Source organism: Oncorhynchus tshawytscha, linkage group LG09 (assembly GCF_018296145.1).
Source record: "Oncorhynchus tshawytscha isolate Ot180627B linkage group LG09, Otsh_v2.0, whole genome shotgun sequence".
NCBI lineage: Eukaryota > Metazoa > Chordata > Actinopteri > Salmoniformes > Salmonidae > Oncorhynchus > Oncorhynchus tshawytscha.
In genome coordinates, this window is record NC_056437.1 from 44,883,002 (window position 1) to 44,902,830 (window position 19,829).

General features: G+C 40.1%; 1 protein-coding gene across 1 annotated transcript in view; it reads right to left on the reverse strand.

Moving 5' to 3' along the window:
- LOC112258017 (MAP/microtubule affinity-regulating kinase 4-like) overlaps positions 1-19,829 on the reverse strand; it is a 47,674-nt gene that overhangs the window by 16,063 nt on the left and 11,782 nt on the right. The window contains exons 4-7 of the mRNA XM_024432068.2: positions 8,148-8,196; positions 6,288-6,353; positions 5,597-5,667; positions 3,689-3,745 (exon numbers count right to left, since the gene is read on the reverse strand). Coding sequence (XP_024287836.2) covers positions 3,689-3,745; positions 5,597-5,667; positions 6,288-6,353; positions 8,148-8,196 — 243 coding nt within the window. The remainder of the gene's footprint in view (positions 1-3,688; positions 3,746-5,596; positions 5,668-6,287; positions 6,354-8,147; positions 8,197-19,829) is intronic.

Below are 19,829 nucleotides of genomic sequence, written 5' to 3' on the forward strand. Positions count from 1 at the left end.
CATATAGGATTTTAGGCTATAGGATATACACTGCTCAAAAAAATAAAGGGAACACTAAAATAACACATCCTAGATTTGAATGAATGAAATATATCAAATACTTTTTTCTTTACATAGCTGAATGTGCTGACAACAAAATCACACAAAAATTATCAATGGAAATCAAATTTATCAACCCATGGAGGTCTGGATTTGGAGTCACACTCAAAATGAAAGTGGAAAACCACACTACAGGCTGATCCAACTTTGATGTAATGTCCTTAAAACAAGTCAAAATGAGGCTCAGTAGTGTGTGTGGCCTCCATGTGCCTGTATGACCTCCCTACAACGCCTGGGCATGCTCCTGATGAGGTGGTGGATGGTCTCCTGAGGGATCTCCTCCCAGACCTGGACTAAAGCATCCGCCAACTCCTGGACAGTCTGTTGGTGGATGGAGCGAGACATGATGTCCCAGATGTGCTCAATTGGATTCAGGTCTGGGGAACGGGCGGGCCAGTCCATAGCATCAATGCCTTCCTCTTGCAGGAACTGCTGACACACTCCAGCCACATGAGGTCTAGCATTGTCTTGCATTAGGAGGAACCCAGGGCCAACCGCACCAGCATATGGTCTCACAAGGGGTCTGAGGATCTCATCTCGGTACCTAATGGCAGTCAGGCTACCTCTGGCGAGCACATGGAGGGCTGTGCGGCCCCCAAAGAAATGCCACCCCACACCATGACTGACCCACCGCCAAACCGGTCATGCTGGAGGATGTTGCAGGCAGCAGAACGTTCTCCACGGCATCTCCAGACTGTCACGTCTGTCACATGTGCTCAGTGTGAACCTGCTTTCATCTGTGAAGAGCACAGGGCGCCAGTGGCGAATTTGCCAATCTTGGTGTTCTCTGGCAAATGCCAAACGTCCTGCACAGTGTTGGGCTGTAAGCACAACCCCCACCTGTGGACGTCGGGCCCTCATACCACCCTCATGGAGTCTGTTTCTGACCGTTTGAGCAGACACATGCACATTTGTGGCCTGCTGGAGGTCATTTTGCAGGGCTCTGGCAGTGCTCCTCCTGCTCCTCCTTGCACAAAGGCGGAGGTAGCGGTCCTGCTGCTTGGTTGTTGCCCTCCTACGGCCTCCTCCACGTCTCCTGATGTACTGGCCTGTCTCCTGGTAGCGCCTCCATGCTCTGGACACTACGCTGACAGACACAGCAAACCTTCTTGCCACAGCTCGCATTGATGTGCCATCCTGGATGAGCTGCACTACCTGAGCCACTTGTGCGGTTTGTAGACTCCGTCTCATGCTACCACTAGAGTGAAAGCACCGCCAGCATTCAAAAGTGACCAAAACATCAGCCAGGAAGCATAGGAACTGAGAAGTGGTCTGTGGTCACCACCTGCAGAACCACTCCTGTATTGGAGGTGTCTTGCTAATTGCCTATCATTTCCACCTGTTGTCTATTCCATTTGCACAACAGCATGTGAAATGTATTGTCAATCAGTGTTGCTTCCTAAGTGGACAGTTTGATTTCACAGAAGTGTGATTGACTTGGAGTTACATTGTGTTGTTTAAGTGTTCCCTTTATTTTTTTGAGCAGTGTATTATAGATAAGTACACCGGAAACACTGGGAGAAGTTACTCACATTCCGTCTGTCTGTGTTTATGTTCAAGGATGTAAATATCCAATAATAATCACAATACCTGTAAAACTTCAATTAATATCCCAGGCGTTTATTTGCTTAAATCACTGAACACAACAGTCGCTTATTAGAGACACACTTCTAGTTGAGCCAGGTGTCTATTTCCTTAATGCGCAAAGCTTTTCCTCATTTGCATAGTTATTTGTTTAACACTCAATTCCCTCATTTTAATAAATGTCTTAATTTGCTGCGCTCATGTGTTATTGTTTACACACACACACATTTATTTTGTCTTAGTATGCCTCTATTAAAACCTTTTTTTTTTTTAAATTTAATCGACAATAATTATTCCCCTCTTTGACTGCATTTTTGGCAGTTTTAACTTTCCCCATTAGATATGCGTTTGTCCCACCTAGCTATTTTAAGATGAATGCACTAACTGTAAGTAGCTCTGGATAAGAGTGTCTGCTAAATGTGACCCGTTTCAGGAAACTAGGCATATATCACAAGTCACGACTTCACAGGAGAACCATTTTAACGTTTATTTTTATCAAAATGTGTTTTTTGGTAGAAATGCCTTCTGGAACATGTTAACTTTCATGTGCCTTGATAACAAACTTGTATGCCATCTGTAAATACAAATACAATTGTTACATTACGAGACTTATTGGTTAAGCCATGCCACAGAAAAAGTCAGAAACCTTCCCACTAGTAATGATTGGCTGAGATAATGAGCGGGCTGGACATGCCGAGAGAGGAGTTCCGATTGGTCTGCCATATAGAGGGCTTGTGTCTATTTAGCTGGTCAGTCTGTGTTGGTAATTCTGTCGAACGTGGCTTTAAAAAAATGTATTGTGTAGTGGAGCTGCATAAGTGTTGCTCTCCACTTTCTGGAGGATCAAGTTTTGAAATCAGTGGAATTAGAGTATGATAGCTAAAGAAATGGAGAAAACCCTTGCCTCTGGATTACATCTTCAAACTAAGGGCAACCGCGGCATGGTATCCATGACAGGGAGACGCGTCCATCATGTATGACGATGTATACAGGTAGGATAGTCTAGCGTTAGCTACCTACATTTTCAGATATTACACATTTCTAATTTTGACAGAAAGTGGTTTCATTTCAAGCTATGGTGTACTGTTAACGTTAGCTGGCTGGCTCCCTAGCTAGCAGACGTTATTATTCGTATCCCAGCGCAGTTTGCTTTTCTAGTTAGAGACTAATGTTAGCTAGCTAACATTGAACCTGGTTGGTTAGCACCCAGCATATTCATGCAGGGTAGTAACGACATGATTTGGCACTATGTTCATTGTTGTTTAACTAGCTAATGTTAGCTGGCTGTCTTGTTAGCTAATGTTATGTGACGTGTGTGATCTTACACGTTGTTTAACTAGCTAGGTTCATTGTTTACCTAGCTAACTAGCTACATGTCTTAAGCTAAAGTGTACTGTTAGCTAGCTAGCTAATGTTAGCTGGCTGCCTCCTTAGCTGATGTCATTATTTGTATCCCAGAGCCGTTTGCTTTAATAGTTAGAGCCTAATGTTAGCTAGCAAACATTGAACATTGTTGGTTAACTCCCAACATATTCATGCAGGGTAGTGATGACATGATTTGGCACTATGTTCATTGTTGTTTAACTAGCTAACTTTAACTGGCTGGCTTCGTTGGCTAACGTTTCGTGACGTGTGTGACCTTACACGTTGTTAACCTAGCTAGGTTCATTGTTTACCAAGCTAGCTAGCTACATGTCTTAAGGCCAGTGTCAGTAAACGTCTGCAAAAAAGCGGAATGAAATTGTTGCCAGCAGAGCTTGTTAGGCTATTTCCATGTTATCCAGAGGTAAACAAATAATCAACCAGAGAGTCAAGTGTGCGCTCTGAACGCACCGAGAGCTAAACGAGATGGGTGGGGCTAAAGCTTAAGAGGGTGTGAACGGTGCTGAACGGGTATAGACAAAAAATAGCTCTTCACTAGATACCAAAACATTCAAAGGCCATTGTCTCAAAAGTGAGTTTACAAGCTTTTCAATCAAGCTCTATAGAATGTCCTCATTCTTACCTTCAAGTCTCGGTGGACAATGTTCTTCATGTGACAGTAGTGGACAGCAGACACGATCTGGAGGACAGAGAGACAGGTTAGTAGACAGACGGACTGACAGACAAACAGACAAATAGACAGACAACCTGACACAAAGACATACAGTTGAAGTCGGAAGTTTACATACACTTAGGTTCTACTCATTAAAACTTGTTTTTCAACCACTCCACAAATGTCTTGTTAACGAACAACATTTTTGGCAAGTTGATTAAGACATCTACTTTGTGCACGACACAAGTAATTTTTCCAACAATTGTTTACAGACAGATAATTTCACTGTATCACAATTCCAGTGGGTCAGAAGTTCACATACACTAAGTTGACTGTGCCTTTAAACAGCTTGGAAAATTCCAGAAAATGAAGTCATGGATTTAGAAGCTTCTGATAGGCTATTTGACATCATTTGAGTCAATTTGAGTCAATTGGAGGTGTACCTGTGGATGTATTTCAAGGCCTACCTTCAAACTCAGTGCCTCTTTGCTGGGAAAAATGGGAAAATCAAAAGAAATCAGCCAAGACCTCAGAAAAAAAAATTGTAGTCTGGTTCATCCTTGGGAGCAATTTCCAAATGCCTCAAGGTACCACATTCATCTGTACAAACAATAGTACGCAAGTATAAAACACCATGGAACCATGCAGCCATCATACCGCTCAGGAAGAAGAAGCGTTCTTTTTCCTATTGATGGACGTACTTTTGTGAGAAAAGTGCAAATTATTCCCAGAACAACAGCAAAGGACCTTGTGAAGATGCTGGAGGAAAAACAGGTACAAAAGTATCTATATAAAGAGTAAAACGAGTCCTATATCCACATAATCTGAAAGGCCACTCAGCAAGGAAGAAGCCACTGCATCATGAGGAAGTAAAATTATGTGGATATATTGAAGCAACATCTCAAGACATCAGTCAGGAAGTTAAAGCTTGGTCGCAAATGGGTCTTCCAAATGGACAATGACCCCAAGCATACTTCCAAAGTTGTGGCAAAATGGCATAAGGACAACAAAGTCAAGGTATTGGGGTGGCCATCACAAAGCCCTGACCTCAATCCTATAGAAAATTTGTGGGCAGAACTGAAAAGTGTGTGCGAGCAAGGAGGCCTACAAACCTGACTCAGTTACACCAGCTCTATCTGGAGGAATGGGCCAAAATTCACCCAACTTATTGCGGGAAGCTCGTGGAAGGCTACCTGAAATGTTTGACCCAATTTAAACAATTTAAAGTCAATGCTACCAAATAGTATTTGATTGTATGTAAACTTCTGACCCACTGGGAATGTGATGAAAGAAATAAAAGCTGAAGTGCATCATTCTCTCTGCTATTATTCTGACATTTCACATTCTTAAAAGAAGGTGGTGATCCTAACTGACCTAAGGCAGGGAATTTTTACTATGACTTAATGTCAGGAAATGTGGAAAAACTGAGTTTAAATGTATTTGGCTTAGGTGTATGCAAACTTCCGACTTCAACTGTACATACACAGACAGACAGACAGACAGACAGACAGACAGACAGACAGACAGACAGACAGACAGACAGACAGACAGACAGACAGACAGACAGACAGACAGACAGACAGACAGACAGACAGACAGACAGACAGACAGACAGACAGACAGACAGACAGACAGACAGACAGACAGACAGACAGGTTAGCAGGCAGCCAGTCAGCTAGCAAGCCAAATGGAAAAGAAAGACAGAAAGACAAACAGAGCGGCAGACAGACAAGACAGAGATGTACAGACAGACACAGATAGAAAGTTTAGCGGCCAGCCAGACAGTCAACTAGACAAAGACAGATAGACAGACAAACAGACAGACAGATATGCAGTATAGACGGCATACAGGTGTGTGAGGCACAGTGGTCGTCATACCTGCCGAAATTTGGCTCTGGCTTCAATCTCCTTCATTCTCCCATGAGATACGAGGTAGTCAAACACTTCACCTGAAAAAAAGAAGAGTGGTCAACATGATGATGAAGGAGATATGTGACAAAATATGTTTCAATACATTATAATGTACACTCAATCTTGCTTAAACACTTTCCTGGCTCCATATTATACTCGTACTGTACTCGTATTGTACTCCATATTTTATTCTTAGAATATTCTGTATTTCCAACCATCATTAACAGTTATTAAACTAATATGTTTCCAGTAGCTAATATCAAAGGCCTAACAGTAATGTTGTCAAGACAGAGACTGTGGGGCTGTGGCCTGCTGCCTCCTATATTCTATTCTAATGACATTTCATGCTGGTAGAAATATTTTCCCTGGCCACTAAAACCCAAGTCCTAAGCTATAAGCCTATTACCACACTCCCCCCTACATTTATCATATAATTTCATAGAACACCAAAGGTAAAATATGCAACATTATGTTATGTTTACATACACATACAGTAGGAGTACGTAATGTACAACCGTTGCATTAGGTTGTGATTTTGAGTAATCTCCATTGGTTTATTTATACTTTTCCCCCTGTTAATCAAACACAAGCTAATCAGCCATTACGGAGAGACAGTCGCTAAGTCTATTGAAACAGACAGGAAGGCAGATGCACCCACCTCCACTGGCATACTCCATGATTAGATAAAGGGTCTTATCCGTCTCAATCACTTCGAACAGCTGCACTGTAGTAGGCAAAAATAAAATCAGATTAAAAATAATAAATTAATAAAATCCCCTATCATTAAAAAACACAAATCTCTGTCTCAGCCTGCTAAATACGGTGGGGCATGACACCGGTCTTGTCTAATGGCATTTTTTTTTTTTCATCTTTAGAAAATCCTGTTCCCTACCCCCCTTGCCAACCCAACCCTGTGCCCTCTATCCCCAACCCTGGGCCTACTGTAGCTAGCTACTGTATGTGCAAGTAGTGTAGTGTATCAGTCTATTAAACACAGTGAGAGGCTTAGACAAAAGCCTGCCATCTGGGTAGATGAGACAGGAATGGACCATTTAGACTACACATGTTATTACACTGAGTATACAAACATTAAGATCACCTGCTCTTTCCATGACATAAACTGACCAGCTGAATCCAGATGAAAGCTATGATCACTTATTGATGTGATTTGTTAGATCCACGTCAATCAGTGTAAATGAAGGGGAGGAGACATGTTAAAGTAGGATTTTTAATCCTTGAGACAATTAAGACATGGATTGTGTATGTGTGCCATTCAGAGGGTGAATGGGCAAGACAAAATATTTAAGTGCCTTTGAACGGGGTATGGTAGCAGGTGCCAGGAGCAAAAACTGCAACATATCAACATAAACAAACACACACATGCACACACAGTCAACACGCAAGAACACACGTACGTATGCACGCACAAACACACACATACTTACATACAGTGTATTCAGAAAGTATTCAGGCCCATTGACTTTTTTCACATTTTGTTACATTACAGCCTTATTCTAAAATTGATGAAAGTGTTTTCTTTCCTAATCAATCTACAAACAATACCCCATAGTGACAAAGCAAAAACAGGTTTTTAGAAATGTTTGCAAATTTATAAAATAAAAAAAACAGAAATATCACATTTACATAAGTATTCAGACCCTTTACTCAGTACTTTGTTGAAGCACCTTCAGCAGCGATTACAGCCTCGAGTCTTCTTGGGTATATCATGTGCCTTTAACTGATGAGTGGCTTCTGTCTGGCCACTCTACCGTAAAGGTCTGATTGGTGGAGTGCTGCAGAGATGGTTGTCCTTCTGGAAGGTTCTCCCATCTCCACAGAACATCTCTGGGGCTCTGTCAGAGTGACCATTGGGTTCTTGATTATCCCCTTGATCAAGGCCCTTCTCCCCCGATTGCTCAGTTTGAACAGGCGGCCAGCTCTAGGAAGAATCTTGGTGGTTCCATTTAAGAATGATGGAGGCCACTGTGTTCTTGGGGACCTTCAATGCTGCAGAAATGTTTTGGTACCCTTCCCCAGATCTGTGCCTCGACACAAACCTGTCTCTGAGCTCTATGGACAATTCCTTTGACCTCATGGCTATGTGTTTGCTCTGACATGCACTGTCAACTGTGGGACCTTTATATAGACAGGTGTGTGCCTTTCCAAATCATGTCCAATCAATATAATTTAACACAGGTGGACTCCAATCAAGTTGTAGAAACATCTCAAGGATGATCAATGGAAACAGGATCTACCTGAGCTCCATTTCGAGTCTCATAGCAAAAGGTCTGAATACTTATGTAAATAAGGTACTTCTGTTTGTGATTTTTAATACATTTGCAAAAATGTCTCAAAACCCATTTTTGCTTTGTCATTATGGGGTATTGTGTGTAGATTGACAAATTAATTGAATCAATTTTAGAATAAGGCTGTAACATCACAAAATGTGGAAAAAGTCAAGGGGTCTGAATACTTTCCGAATGCACTGTATAACAGATTCTTAAATGTAGGCCCTTACCTATGTTTGGATGATTTAAACCTTTCATTATCCGAACCTCTCGAAAGAGCTGTGAAAGGTAGAAGGAAGTGTGTTAGAAGTGAATAGAATACAAATAATATATTAATATGGGGTCTTGAACTGATAGTAGATGTTATAGCAATGTGTACAATTTGTTTTTTCAACATTTGCTGTAGGTCCACATTTTTTCATAAAGCAGAAGATTAAATTTGAATCATCCGTCTGGCTCATTTGGCTCACAATAACTTTAAGGCCCCTTAACATAAAGACCATCGTTCCAAATCAGTAGCAACTCCCCCACGTCATCTAGTCAGAATCAGAAAGAAGATAGCATGATAAGCTTTTCTATCCTCTTTCTTCAATCCTTCTCCTCTTTCTATATGTCTCTCTCTCCCTGTTTCCTCCTTCTTCATTCAATCCCTTATTTTCTCCGGTTTTTCCTCTGGCAATGCCCAACGTCACTGTTGCCATAGCGACCCTGCTTCTCCAGCTGTGCCAGAGGGAATCACGGGATACGCCGATGTGTCTCGTCGTCGTTGTCAAGAAATCCCAGAATTCCACTGACCAAACACACCCAATCGCTACCACAATCTCCCATCTGACCTACTGTCACTGATATACTACTAACAAACAGTATATAGGGTGAATTTACAGATACATTTGATTTGGTCAGTTGTATACCCATCTTGTGAGACTGCATAACAGGCCAGGTTATGCTAATACGGGCTCTTTCATGTTTTCTGTATTGAGGATTTTCTCTAGACCACGGGTATGTAAAGTAACCTGCTATCATCACTGGCCAATTGTAGAGCGCTCTCCCCTGTCCCTACCCAATCCCGGCCCTCTTTTGGTAATCTAGTCCAAATCCAATAGATAGCAAGTGTTTTCTCTGACAATGGCCCAATCACATTGTTTGGTCTCATGCAGCCACCCAATCAGTGTCCTCTCTCGCACAGCCGCCCAATCGAAGATAAGCGAGAGAATTGAGGAGGATTTATGAATGAAGGCATAGGCCTGCATATGATCACAGATCCTGGTAAGACATGCCATCCAGGCAAGAACATTGTAACTCAAGGGAAAGACATAGTAGCCATGAATTAGAACCTAGACAGTGGCCAGACGAAAGATCATCAATTTGAATTATCCTATACTGTATGTCCTCAAAGAGATAAAATGTACAACAGATCAAAACGAAAGGGAATAGGTCCAAATGTTATAAGATAGTAGGAGTCATAATTTAAAGCCTTATAGATTATATGTATAACATAATACATTCCTCACCATATGGAGAATGAAGCTACATTATTTTTTATTTTTTTTAAACTTTACTCATTATAGCATTTTGCATTTGAGATCAAATTATGAGGAGACAGTACATTATGCCACTTTTTATTTGAGGGTATTTTCATATCGGTTTTACCATTAAGCCACAAAAAGCACTTTATGTATCTACACAGCAAACCGGGGAACATTCCCAGAACATTTCCTAAGATTCTCATTAAGTTCTAGTTTTTATCATTAGGATGATAAAATCCCATTCAAAGAATGTTTTTGCTAACAATTATTACTTTTATTCATGTTTTTAATTAAATATTCTTGGAATGTTCTCCTAACATTCACTAAAATGTTGATCAGATGTTACCACAGAACATTCACTTAAGGTTGTCTTTAGGTTAACAGGGAAAATAATAACACAATGTTCCGGTAATGTTCATTTAAACATACTGCCGCAACAAAATGCGGGAGCAATGTAAGTGGTTACAGGAACATTCTGCTAATGTTGATGGATATGTTATTCAAACACCCATAAAAACCAGCAGGGATTATTCCTACAATAGTCTCATAAAGTTATAGTGTGACATTATAACATGATGGTTCTAATAAAGTTCCCTGAACATACTTCTGCAATAAAATGTTGGAGTTGTTAAAAAAACAATATTCAGCTAATGGTGATGGAGACATTACTAATAACACCAATAACAACAAACATGAAACAATCCAGTAAATTTGTGTAATAATGTTGATGTGTAACGTAACAAGTTACCAAACTTTTATACAAATGTAATTTCAATCTTTTTTTATGCTATCTGAATTGATAGTTGCAGTCTTGTTACTGCAACTCCTATATGGATTTGGGAGAAGCGAATGTCGAGAACCATGCGTCCTCTGAAACACGACCCTGCCAAGCCACGCTGCTTCTTGACACACTGTTCGCTTAACCCGGAAGCCAGCCGCACCAATGTGTCGGAGGACACACCGTACAACTGGCGACCGAAGTCAGCATGCATTCGCCCAGCCCGCCACAAGGAGTCGCTAGAGTGCGATGGGACAAGGACATCCAGGCTGGCCAAACCCTCCGATGCTGGGCCAAATGTGCATAGCCTCATGAGTCTCCAGGTCACGGCTGGCTGCGACACAGCCTGGGATTGAACCTGGGTCTGTAGTGACGCCTCACGCCCTGCGATGCAGTGCCTTAGACCTCTGTGCCGCTCGGGAGGCCCTCACTTCAATCTTCTGACCATTATATTTTATTAGGGCATTGTCCAAACATAGCTATAGCTTTTTAAGACATTTAGATAGATTTTAGGTACATGTGCCTCACCCTAATAATTTGGTCTATTCTCCCCTTTTAATTTTGCCTACTGCTCTGACTTGGTGGTGCACATGTAGCCTATAACCTGTTTTAGATAAATTAAATCATTGAATATTGTAAGAGCTTTCATTGTCTGCTTACATGCCCCCTTTATTTATCCTACAGTTCTGACTTGTTGTACAGGGAGAACACTGTAAAAACGGCCCTTGTTCTGAATTCTGTCGATGTACATTTCAAAAGTGCTGAACAAATAGTTATATTGACTACGTCCCTCCTAGCTCGCTCATTATATGTCTTAATCAAAATTACTGCTTGCCTCTTATCCACTTGTCGTCCCCTTTTGCCATAGTTTGTACATTCCAATTGCCAGTAGAAACCACAACCTAACGAATGTTCTGGGAACTTTCACAGAACCAATTTGGTTTGCTGGGTAGTCACCCCATTTTAAGAGACCATAAGTACTTGGACAAATTATCTTAGTGTTTTAAAGTAGTCAAAAGATAAGTATTTGGTCCCATATCCATTGCACGCATGACTGCATCATGCTTGTGACCAGGGCTCTAAATTAAAACATGTAATTGGTAGCACTGGTGTTCCCAACATAAAAGGGTTAGGAGCACAACAAAGTCAGTAGCACCAGAAAATAGGATTTATTTATTATTTATTGAGATATAGCCTATTGGGTCTATATGAATTCTAGCTACTTCTGAAGCACAACTATTTGGTAACCCTGTAAATACATTTGCCTATTATAAAAAGCAAATATTTGTCATGACTTGCCCTGCTGGGTGAGGATTATAGGTGCCAGACCCCCCCTCTCTGTCTCTTCCCCACCAGTTTTATGACCGGTCGTAAATACGTAAATACCTTACAGAAACTTTCTCTTCCTTGTCATGCAATATTGAGGGAGAGAACCTCTGTAGAACAAAGGGCGTCCTCCCGCCAATACTCCAACATCAACTGATTGGGGAATGAAACAATATTTATCCTTGTCCAAACGGTTGGAGTGGTTGAAGAACAATTATGTCAGATCAGTTGTGTTTTGGGATCCCATGAAGGACAGTATAAGAACATAACTGTATCTCTGAATGTGTATATTTCCCAGTGATCAGATTCACATCGAAATGTTGGGGAGCTGATATGATTAAACATGAACTATTTGTGAGAAGATGTAATGTGATTTTAGCCTTCTAAATTAGATAATTGTTTTTTATATGAAGTCTTAGCCAAGTCATTGGCCACACCCACGTGAGCACAGATGTTACGTCGGCGTCATGGAACGCCCCCCTTTTCCCAAAGTGCATAAAACCCACTTCTGACAAAATGTACATTAGACCAGAGAGCCAGGCACTGTAGCTACATGTTGGAATGGTTGGCAATTTAAATATAGACCAGACAGCGTGAAGCGGTGGCTACATGGCTGAGAAATGGTTTAAAGACTACAAAACCAGGAAATGGTAAGAACCTCAAACTCTCGAGTGAAGAAGACTACACAGGAACATTCAATCTATTTAAATACGGTTAGCCTAGGAAACTCGAACCGAAGTATCTATTCTAGTAACCTCGACCAAGAACCACCGGGTGGCACTTTAAAATAATCCATTCTAAAAGAACATTTCCCTATCCAACGACCATTGGTACGTCTGGAAGATACATTCTAACAGACAAAACCACAGACTTTCTTTCGAATTACACCCTAGACGGTCCGGCGATATCAACAGAGAGACAACAAAGGCATACAATTGTAAATATATACAGTGGTTCCTCCATTAAAAGTTGTGAGCTTGCACCGCGGGACTTAGAGCTACCCAGCGTCACGGCTTCATTGCTCCAGACCACCACAAGAGGAAGTTAGAGCACTCATTATGCATTTGGGTCCCAAGGTTTTTATATGACCAAACATATTGAGTGGTTTCAATGACAATATTTGACGCGAGTCACCCGTCCTTGGGCGAAGATGGCTGACAAAAATGTACAATTGAGAGGAATATGTTAGTTAATGTAGAGAAAAAGGTTTGTGCATATTTGTCATAAAGTTCATTTATGAAAATCGCTATTTAGAAAGTTATCTGACTAGCTAACATTAGCCAGCTAGCTAGTGTTGAGAGAATTAATTTGTAATTCGTGTTGTTTAATGTTTTAGGGACTCCTGAGAAAACCAGCAAACCAGGCTGTCGTCTTGTGAAACAGTGGATGTAAAGAATCTAGCTAGCTAAAGCATTTACTGCAAATTGAATGCACAATTGTGTAGGCTTGCCTTGCAACATAGCTAATTATTTACTTGCTTATTGTGTAGTGGAGGATAAAAATAACTGCATGCCATGGATGTGTAGCTAGCTACAGTATGTAGCTGATCTGTGTAAGGATCCTAAAACGTTTGGTATGAATATTAGTTCAGAACCTATCTATGAACCTCAGCTATCATAGTTGTTGTATCAACTTCAAGTCTGAATGGCATTAATGAAGCCTATGTGTAACCGGTGTGAAATAGCTAGCTAGTTATCGGGGTGCGCGCTAATAGCGTTTCAATCGTTGACGTCACTCGCTCTGAGACCTTGAAGTAGTTGTTCCCCTTGCTCTGCAAAAGCTGTGGCTTTTGTGGAGCGATGGGTAATGATACTTCAAGGGTGGCTGTTGTCGATGTGTGCACAGGGTCCCTCTCCTCCCCCCTACCTGGGCTCGAACCAGGGACCCTCTGTACACATCGACAACAGCCTTAGGGATTCGTTTTTTCGTTTTTCTCTGAATGGAAACACCATAATATTAATTTAATTAATTAAGCCAAATTACTTAAAATCAATCCCATATACTACGTTATTACAAAAAAGGTTTTAAATTCTCTGGTAATGGCAATATGGAATACTATCAAATGCTTCTCAAAGATGCCCTCTGGTGGTCAAACTAGCAATAACTTGTAGTAACAGAAGAAATGGCTGAGAATTAAATGACGTGCCACAGAAAGCTGCAGCAGCACGCAGGGTGTGACGCAGTATGGCGCAACTTTTAAAGGAGGAACCACTGTACATTGCAATTATTTTCAAATGAGCAGCCATCCATGTGCAAAGTATTAGCATTTCTATGATCATAGTTTTCAGCTGTGTGTACGATAGTGAAGTCCTTTGTCTTTTCTCCCGCTCTTTATTACATGCCCCTGCCTTTTCAATTTGTGTAACAAGCCATCATATCGGTTTAGTCCACTAGGGACTTTTAATTGCAGTATGTGGTAATCAATGTGTAACCTATTCTGTTTGTGTTTATGTAATTCTGTGTGATTATTTAGTTAATTAGTAAATAAATAATTAAGCCAATTTGTATATCGCTGATTCATCATTTATGCTACGGTTCATGCAGATATCCAAGGATTCTGCGACATTCAGAATTAGACTGATAGAAGATAAAAATTAATGAATGACTGAATGATGACTGAAATGTATGAGATATTTATATCTTTAGAGTTAATTTGGAAATCGGTAACTCATTAAACAAACTTTTTCCGTGGTGCTCCAAGATTGTTGATGATTTAATTGTTACATGAGTAATTTAATCATCATAATAATTAAACATAGTTATTGATTTGTTTAAAACAATCATCATCACATTAATGATAGCCAAGGCACGACAGATTGAAATTACAGAGTCATTTGTGGAATATTAGGTTTCTACATAGTCTCATTAAGGCCCTATAAAATACATTTTCTTGGTTTGCTTTTTCCAGGTTTTAGAGTTTTCCTTCTTTACGTCTACCAGAAGGAGGTTATCATTAGCATCACTAATGTCTGCACAAAGTGGTAGACATATGATATGTGCAAACTGCACATCACACACACAGACAGGAGCAATCCCGTACATTGCCTCTTCAGAAAGTTGCAGGAAATACAAATCACTGATGCATTCTGTTCATGTCTTATATTTTTATTTTATTTAACTAGGCAAGTCAGTTAAGAACAAATTCTTATTTACAATGATGGAATACCGGGGAAAAGTGGGTAAACTGCCTTCTTTAGGGGCAGAACGACAGATTCTTACATTGTCAGCTCAGGGATTCGATACAGCAACCTTTCGCTTACTGGCCCAACACTCTAACACCTAGGCTACCTGCCGTCCCCGATATACTTGGGCATTATAATTAATGCTTTGAATTGTTTGGGCTAGAAACCATACATTTTCGATGCAGACTAGTAATGGAAAAGGACATTGGAAACAACGGTACAGTGAAGCCTATACACTTTAGTATCCTGCCTGCCACTCTACAAACTGTTTAGATGTATTTGCAATTTGTTTTGAAAGGGTTTTGGATCATGTCTTGTCCAATAGTAACTGAATAGTGAATAATGTCAAGTTATTTTGGAGTAACGTTTTTGTCAGTGAGAATAGAAGAGGTTTCGGACACTTCTACATTCATGTGGATGCTGCCATGAATAGCTACCACTAGAGTGAAAGCACCGCCAGCATTCAAAGTGACCAAAACATCAGCCAGGAAGCATAGGAACTGAGAAGTGGTCTGTGGTCACCACCTGCAGAACCACTCCTTTATTGGGGTGTCTTGCTAATTGCCTATAATTTCCACCTGTTTATTCCATTTGCACAACAGCATGTGAAAGTTATTGTCAATCAGTGTTGCTTCCTAAGTGGACAGTTTGATTTCACAGAAGTGTGACTGACTTGGAGTTACATTGTGTTGTTTAAGTGTTCCCTTGATTTTTTTGAGCAGTGTACTTCCAATGAGTTTGCAGAGTCACAAGCTTGACTCGGTCATTGTGTGCAATGGATATGGGACCAAACATGGGGCCAAATATTCAACTATAATACACTATAATGGAAAACTGTATGTAATACAGTAATTTTTGGTATTATCAACATCCACATACTCTGAAACTTTTTACTGCAACATACTGTAAATTGTGACCGAGTGGCTCGATTCGGTCTCATGAATTTTGAATGGTGTTTTGAATATTGGATAAAAGTAGAGACTCAGAGCTACAAAATTGTATTTTCATCTCAAATCCAAAATACTGGAGTATAGAGACAAAATAATAAAAAATTGCTTCACTGCCTAAATACATACAGTATGGTGAGGACTGTATGCCATTTAGAAAAATATTTTTATCCAAAGTGACATACAGTCATGCGTGCAGACATTTCAGTATGGGTGGCCCCAGCAGGAATCAAACTCACTATGATGACACTAGGACCTCATAGAGACTCAGATCCTGATCCTGACTCCTGTCTATGTCATTAATCCACATACTGTATGAGATGGTCCCATCGTCAAGCAAAATCATGATGTGAAGCTGAACGTAACAGACGTTCTCCCAGTCCAGCACTATCTTCCCCACATACTGTACATACACACAGCACCATTATGAACAATTACTTCATCCTTGATTGGCTCTTTCCGGTCTGTTCACTTCATGCCCCCCGGCATGTGTGACGCCACAGAGCCAGGAGGGTAGAGAGATGGGGAAGGAGGGAGAGAGAGAGAGAGAGAGAGAGAGAGCATATACATGCTCTGAGCCCATCTACAGAGCAGCCCGGACCTCTGACTAATGCATGAGGGGGGTTATGAGTCAATGTTACCATGTGCAGAAAAAGTATTCAGACCCCTTTACTTTTCCAAATGTTGTTACGTTACAGCCTTATTCTGAAATTGATTAAATAGATAAAAATCCTCATCAATCTACACACAATACCCCATAATGGCAAAGTGAAAACAGTTTTTTTTAGAAATGTTTGCTAATTTCTATTTTTTTTTCTCCAACTTAAATATCTTATTTACATAAGTATTCAGACCCTTTTCTATGAGACTTGAAATTTATCTCAGATGCATCTTGTTTCCCAAAAAATTATAAATGTGCAAACATTTCTACAAACCAGTTTTTGCTTTGTCATTATGGGGTAGTGTAGATTGATGAGGGGGGGGAATGATTTAATCCATTTTAGAATAAGGCTGTTAGCTAACAAAATGTGGAAAAAGTCAAGAGGTCTGAATACTTTCCGAATGCACTGTATATGTATTTATGTCAATGCGTTTTCTGTTTTTCTCTTTACTCTGAGTAGTGCACGTTTGTGTTGCATGTTAAATGCTGCCTCGTCGTGAGTGACCTGTGAAATATTGAACTAATGTAAGTTCAAATTCAGCATTGTAAGTGAGGTAGTTGGATGATCAAGAGACTTGCATGTGATGAGTTCAGGGTTTTTCCTGCATAGAGAATTCTTAGACGTGCTGACTGCAACTACTGCCTCGCCGAGTTACCACCTACCCCCTTTTTTTGGTCCAAGGCTCTGTTCCAATATCTATATACCAAAATGAGGCAATATCGCCTTTCAAATACTTGTATTAATTATAACACAGAAATGGATAACCCCTCCACAGTTTTCTTGATCTTAGCCTATCTAGTAATTTTAGAATCACCCAAGTTTGGTAGCCTATGCTGTTGGATGAACTTTATGGTCATGGTTGTTCATGTGGTGGTTACAATGCCACAAGAGCAAACATGTTTGGTACAGGCATAGACATCATTTTTAGATGCAAATCTGATTATATACATTGTTTGATTATTCAAATAAAAGCCTTAAGTTCACTTTAAAGTTGCGTTTATCTTTCTGAGGGCTAATCGGGGACATTTTCGGGGACAACTTCAGCCGGGGACAGGCCACCAAAATCTGGGAATGTCCACAGAAATCGGGGACATCTGGTCACCCTAATTCAAAGCGGTGTGCTAGTATGGGACATTGGAACATAGTCCAATAGTCAATGGACCCTGATTGTCAGTCATTTTGCAAATATCCCCTTAAATTCATGCACAGCAAACCCTGAGCGTCCATTGGGGGGGCTTCCATTTATGCACAGGAACAATTAGCCTGTTTGTCCATCAATCGGAATCTACCCTTAACTTGCTAATGAACATCAAAGTCCCTAACAGTTACACACCTCAGCATTTCCAAAGATACACTTACAACGCCAACTACAAAACATAATAGCTGCTTTCACAACAACAACAACAAATCTCGTCTGAACGACTTAGTATCTAGTTCGAACCATTTAGTAAAATAAAATCACTCAAACGAGATACTAAGTCGTTTGAACTAGATACTAAGTTGTTTGAACAATGTATTATCTTGTTCAAACGACTTCATTGTTCTTTATTAGGTCTCATTTGTTATGCAGCACCAGTTGTGCTTGTCAGACCATTGCTGCAGCCATTTAAAGCAGGTGTGCTTTTGAATGCCAGAGCATGTAAGTGAGTCAACAAGATTTCATGGTTTTACCTATTTGACTTCAGATTCAGATGTTTATCCAGGTTTATCCAACCGTCAAATTTGGACTTTTGGAGCAACCTTGAAATTTGACGTTTGGAGAAACATGGATAAACATCAGAAACTGAAGTCAAATTGGTTAAACTGTGAGATCTACATACTTTGGCTTTCAAAAGCAGCCCTATAATGGATGGAATCAGTGAATGAACGGCTGCAGCAATGGTCTAACAAGCACAACTGGCGCTGTACAACAAATGAGGCCTAATTAGACAATATAACAATTAAGTGGTTCGAACGACTTAGTGTCTCATTTGAATGACTCAGCATCTTGTTTGAACAAATTTTTTATTATGATTTTATTGAACTTAGTCTATCAAACGAGATACTAAGTCATTTGAATGAGATACTAAGTTGAACGAGACACTAAGTTATTTCGGACAAGATAATTCCAAGAGTCTACTTTTCTTTTTTGCCTTTGGCTTCAGGGCTTCCATATAAATGCTACAGTAAATCCCCAAAAACACTAGAGTAAATAATACAGTATATTACAGTCTGAAAAAAAGTACAGTAAATACTACAGTACACTACAATCAGCAAAAACACTAAATTAATTCCTATAGTATACACTACATATTTATTTTACCACATTTATACTATAGTTAACTGTAAATACTAGAGTGTACTACAGTATACTACAGTAAATACTACAGTGAATACTACAGCAAAGTACACAAAAACAGTATACTATAGTATTTTGTCATGTGGGCAGTCAAGTACAGTGAACTCCAAAAGTATTGGGACTGTGACACATTTTTTGTGGTTTTGGCTCTGTACTCCAGCACTTTGGATTTCATATTATTCAGTGAATATGAGGTTAAAGTGCAGACTGTCAGCTTTAATTTGAGGGTGGTTTCATGAACTGCACTTTTTGTACATAGTACTCCCATTTTAAGGTACAAAAAGTATTGGGACAAATTCACTTATATATGTATTAAAGTAGTAAAAAGTTAAGTATTTGGTCACATATTCATAGAACTCAATGACTACATTAAGCTTATGACTCTACACATTTGTTGGATGCATCTGCTGTTTGTTTTGGTTGTGTTGCAGATTATTTCGTGCCCGATAAAAATAAAAATTGTAAATAATGTATTGTGTCATTTTGGAGTCCCTTTTATTGTAAATAAGAATATAATATGTTTCTAAAAACTTCTACAAATAATGTGGATGCTACCATGATTACAGATAATCCTGAATGAATCGTTAATAATGATGAGTGAGAAAGTTAGAGACGTACAAATATCATACCCCCAAGACATGCTAACCTCTCACCATTACAATAACAGGGGAGGTTAGCATTTTTTGGGGGTATGATAATTGTATGTATCTTTTCAAATCCAAAATGCTGGATTACAGAGCCAAAACAACACTGTCACAATGCTTTTGGAGCTCACTGTAATTATGCAGTCAACTTATCCCCCTTCGTCCTTCCATCTAGTCATCCAGTCATCGGCCCATCCAGTCAGCCAGTCATCCTTCCATCTAGTCATCCAGTCATCGGCCCATCCAGTCAGCCAGTCATCCTTCCATCTAGTCATCCAGCCACCCAGTTACAACCAGTCAACTCGTCATCCTTCCTTTCAGTCAGTTAACCAGTCATCCAGTCTACAGCATCTGCCAAACAGTATCACGTCTCTCGAGACCGGCCAGGGACCACTGTGCCTGCATCTGCTCTCTCACTCTCTCTTTTTCTCGAAACGGGAGACCATAGTAGCCACGCTCCACAAAAGCTATGATCCTGTTGCAGGTTTCCAGGTACTTCACTTTAGTAA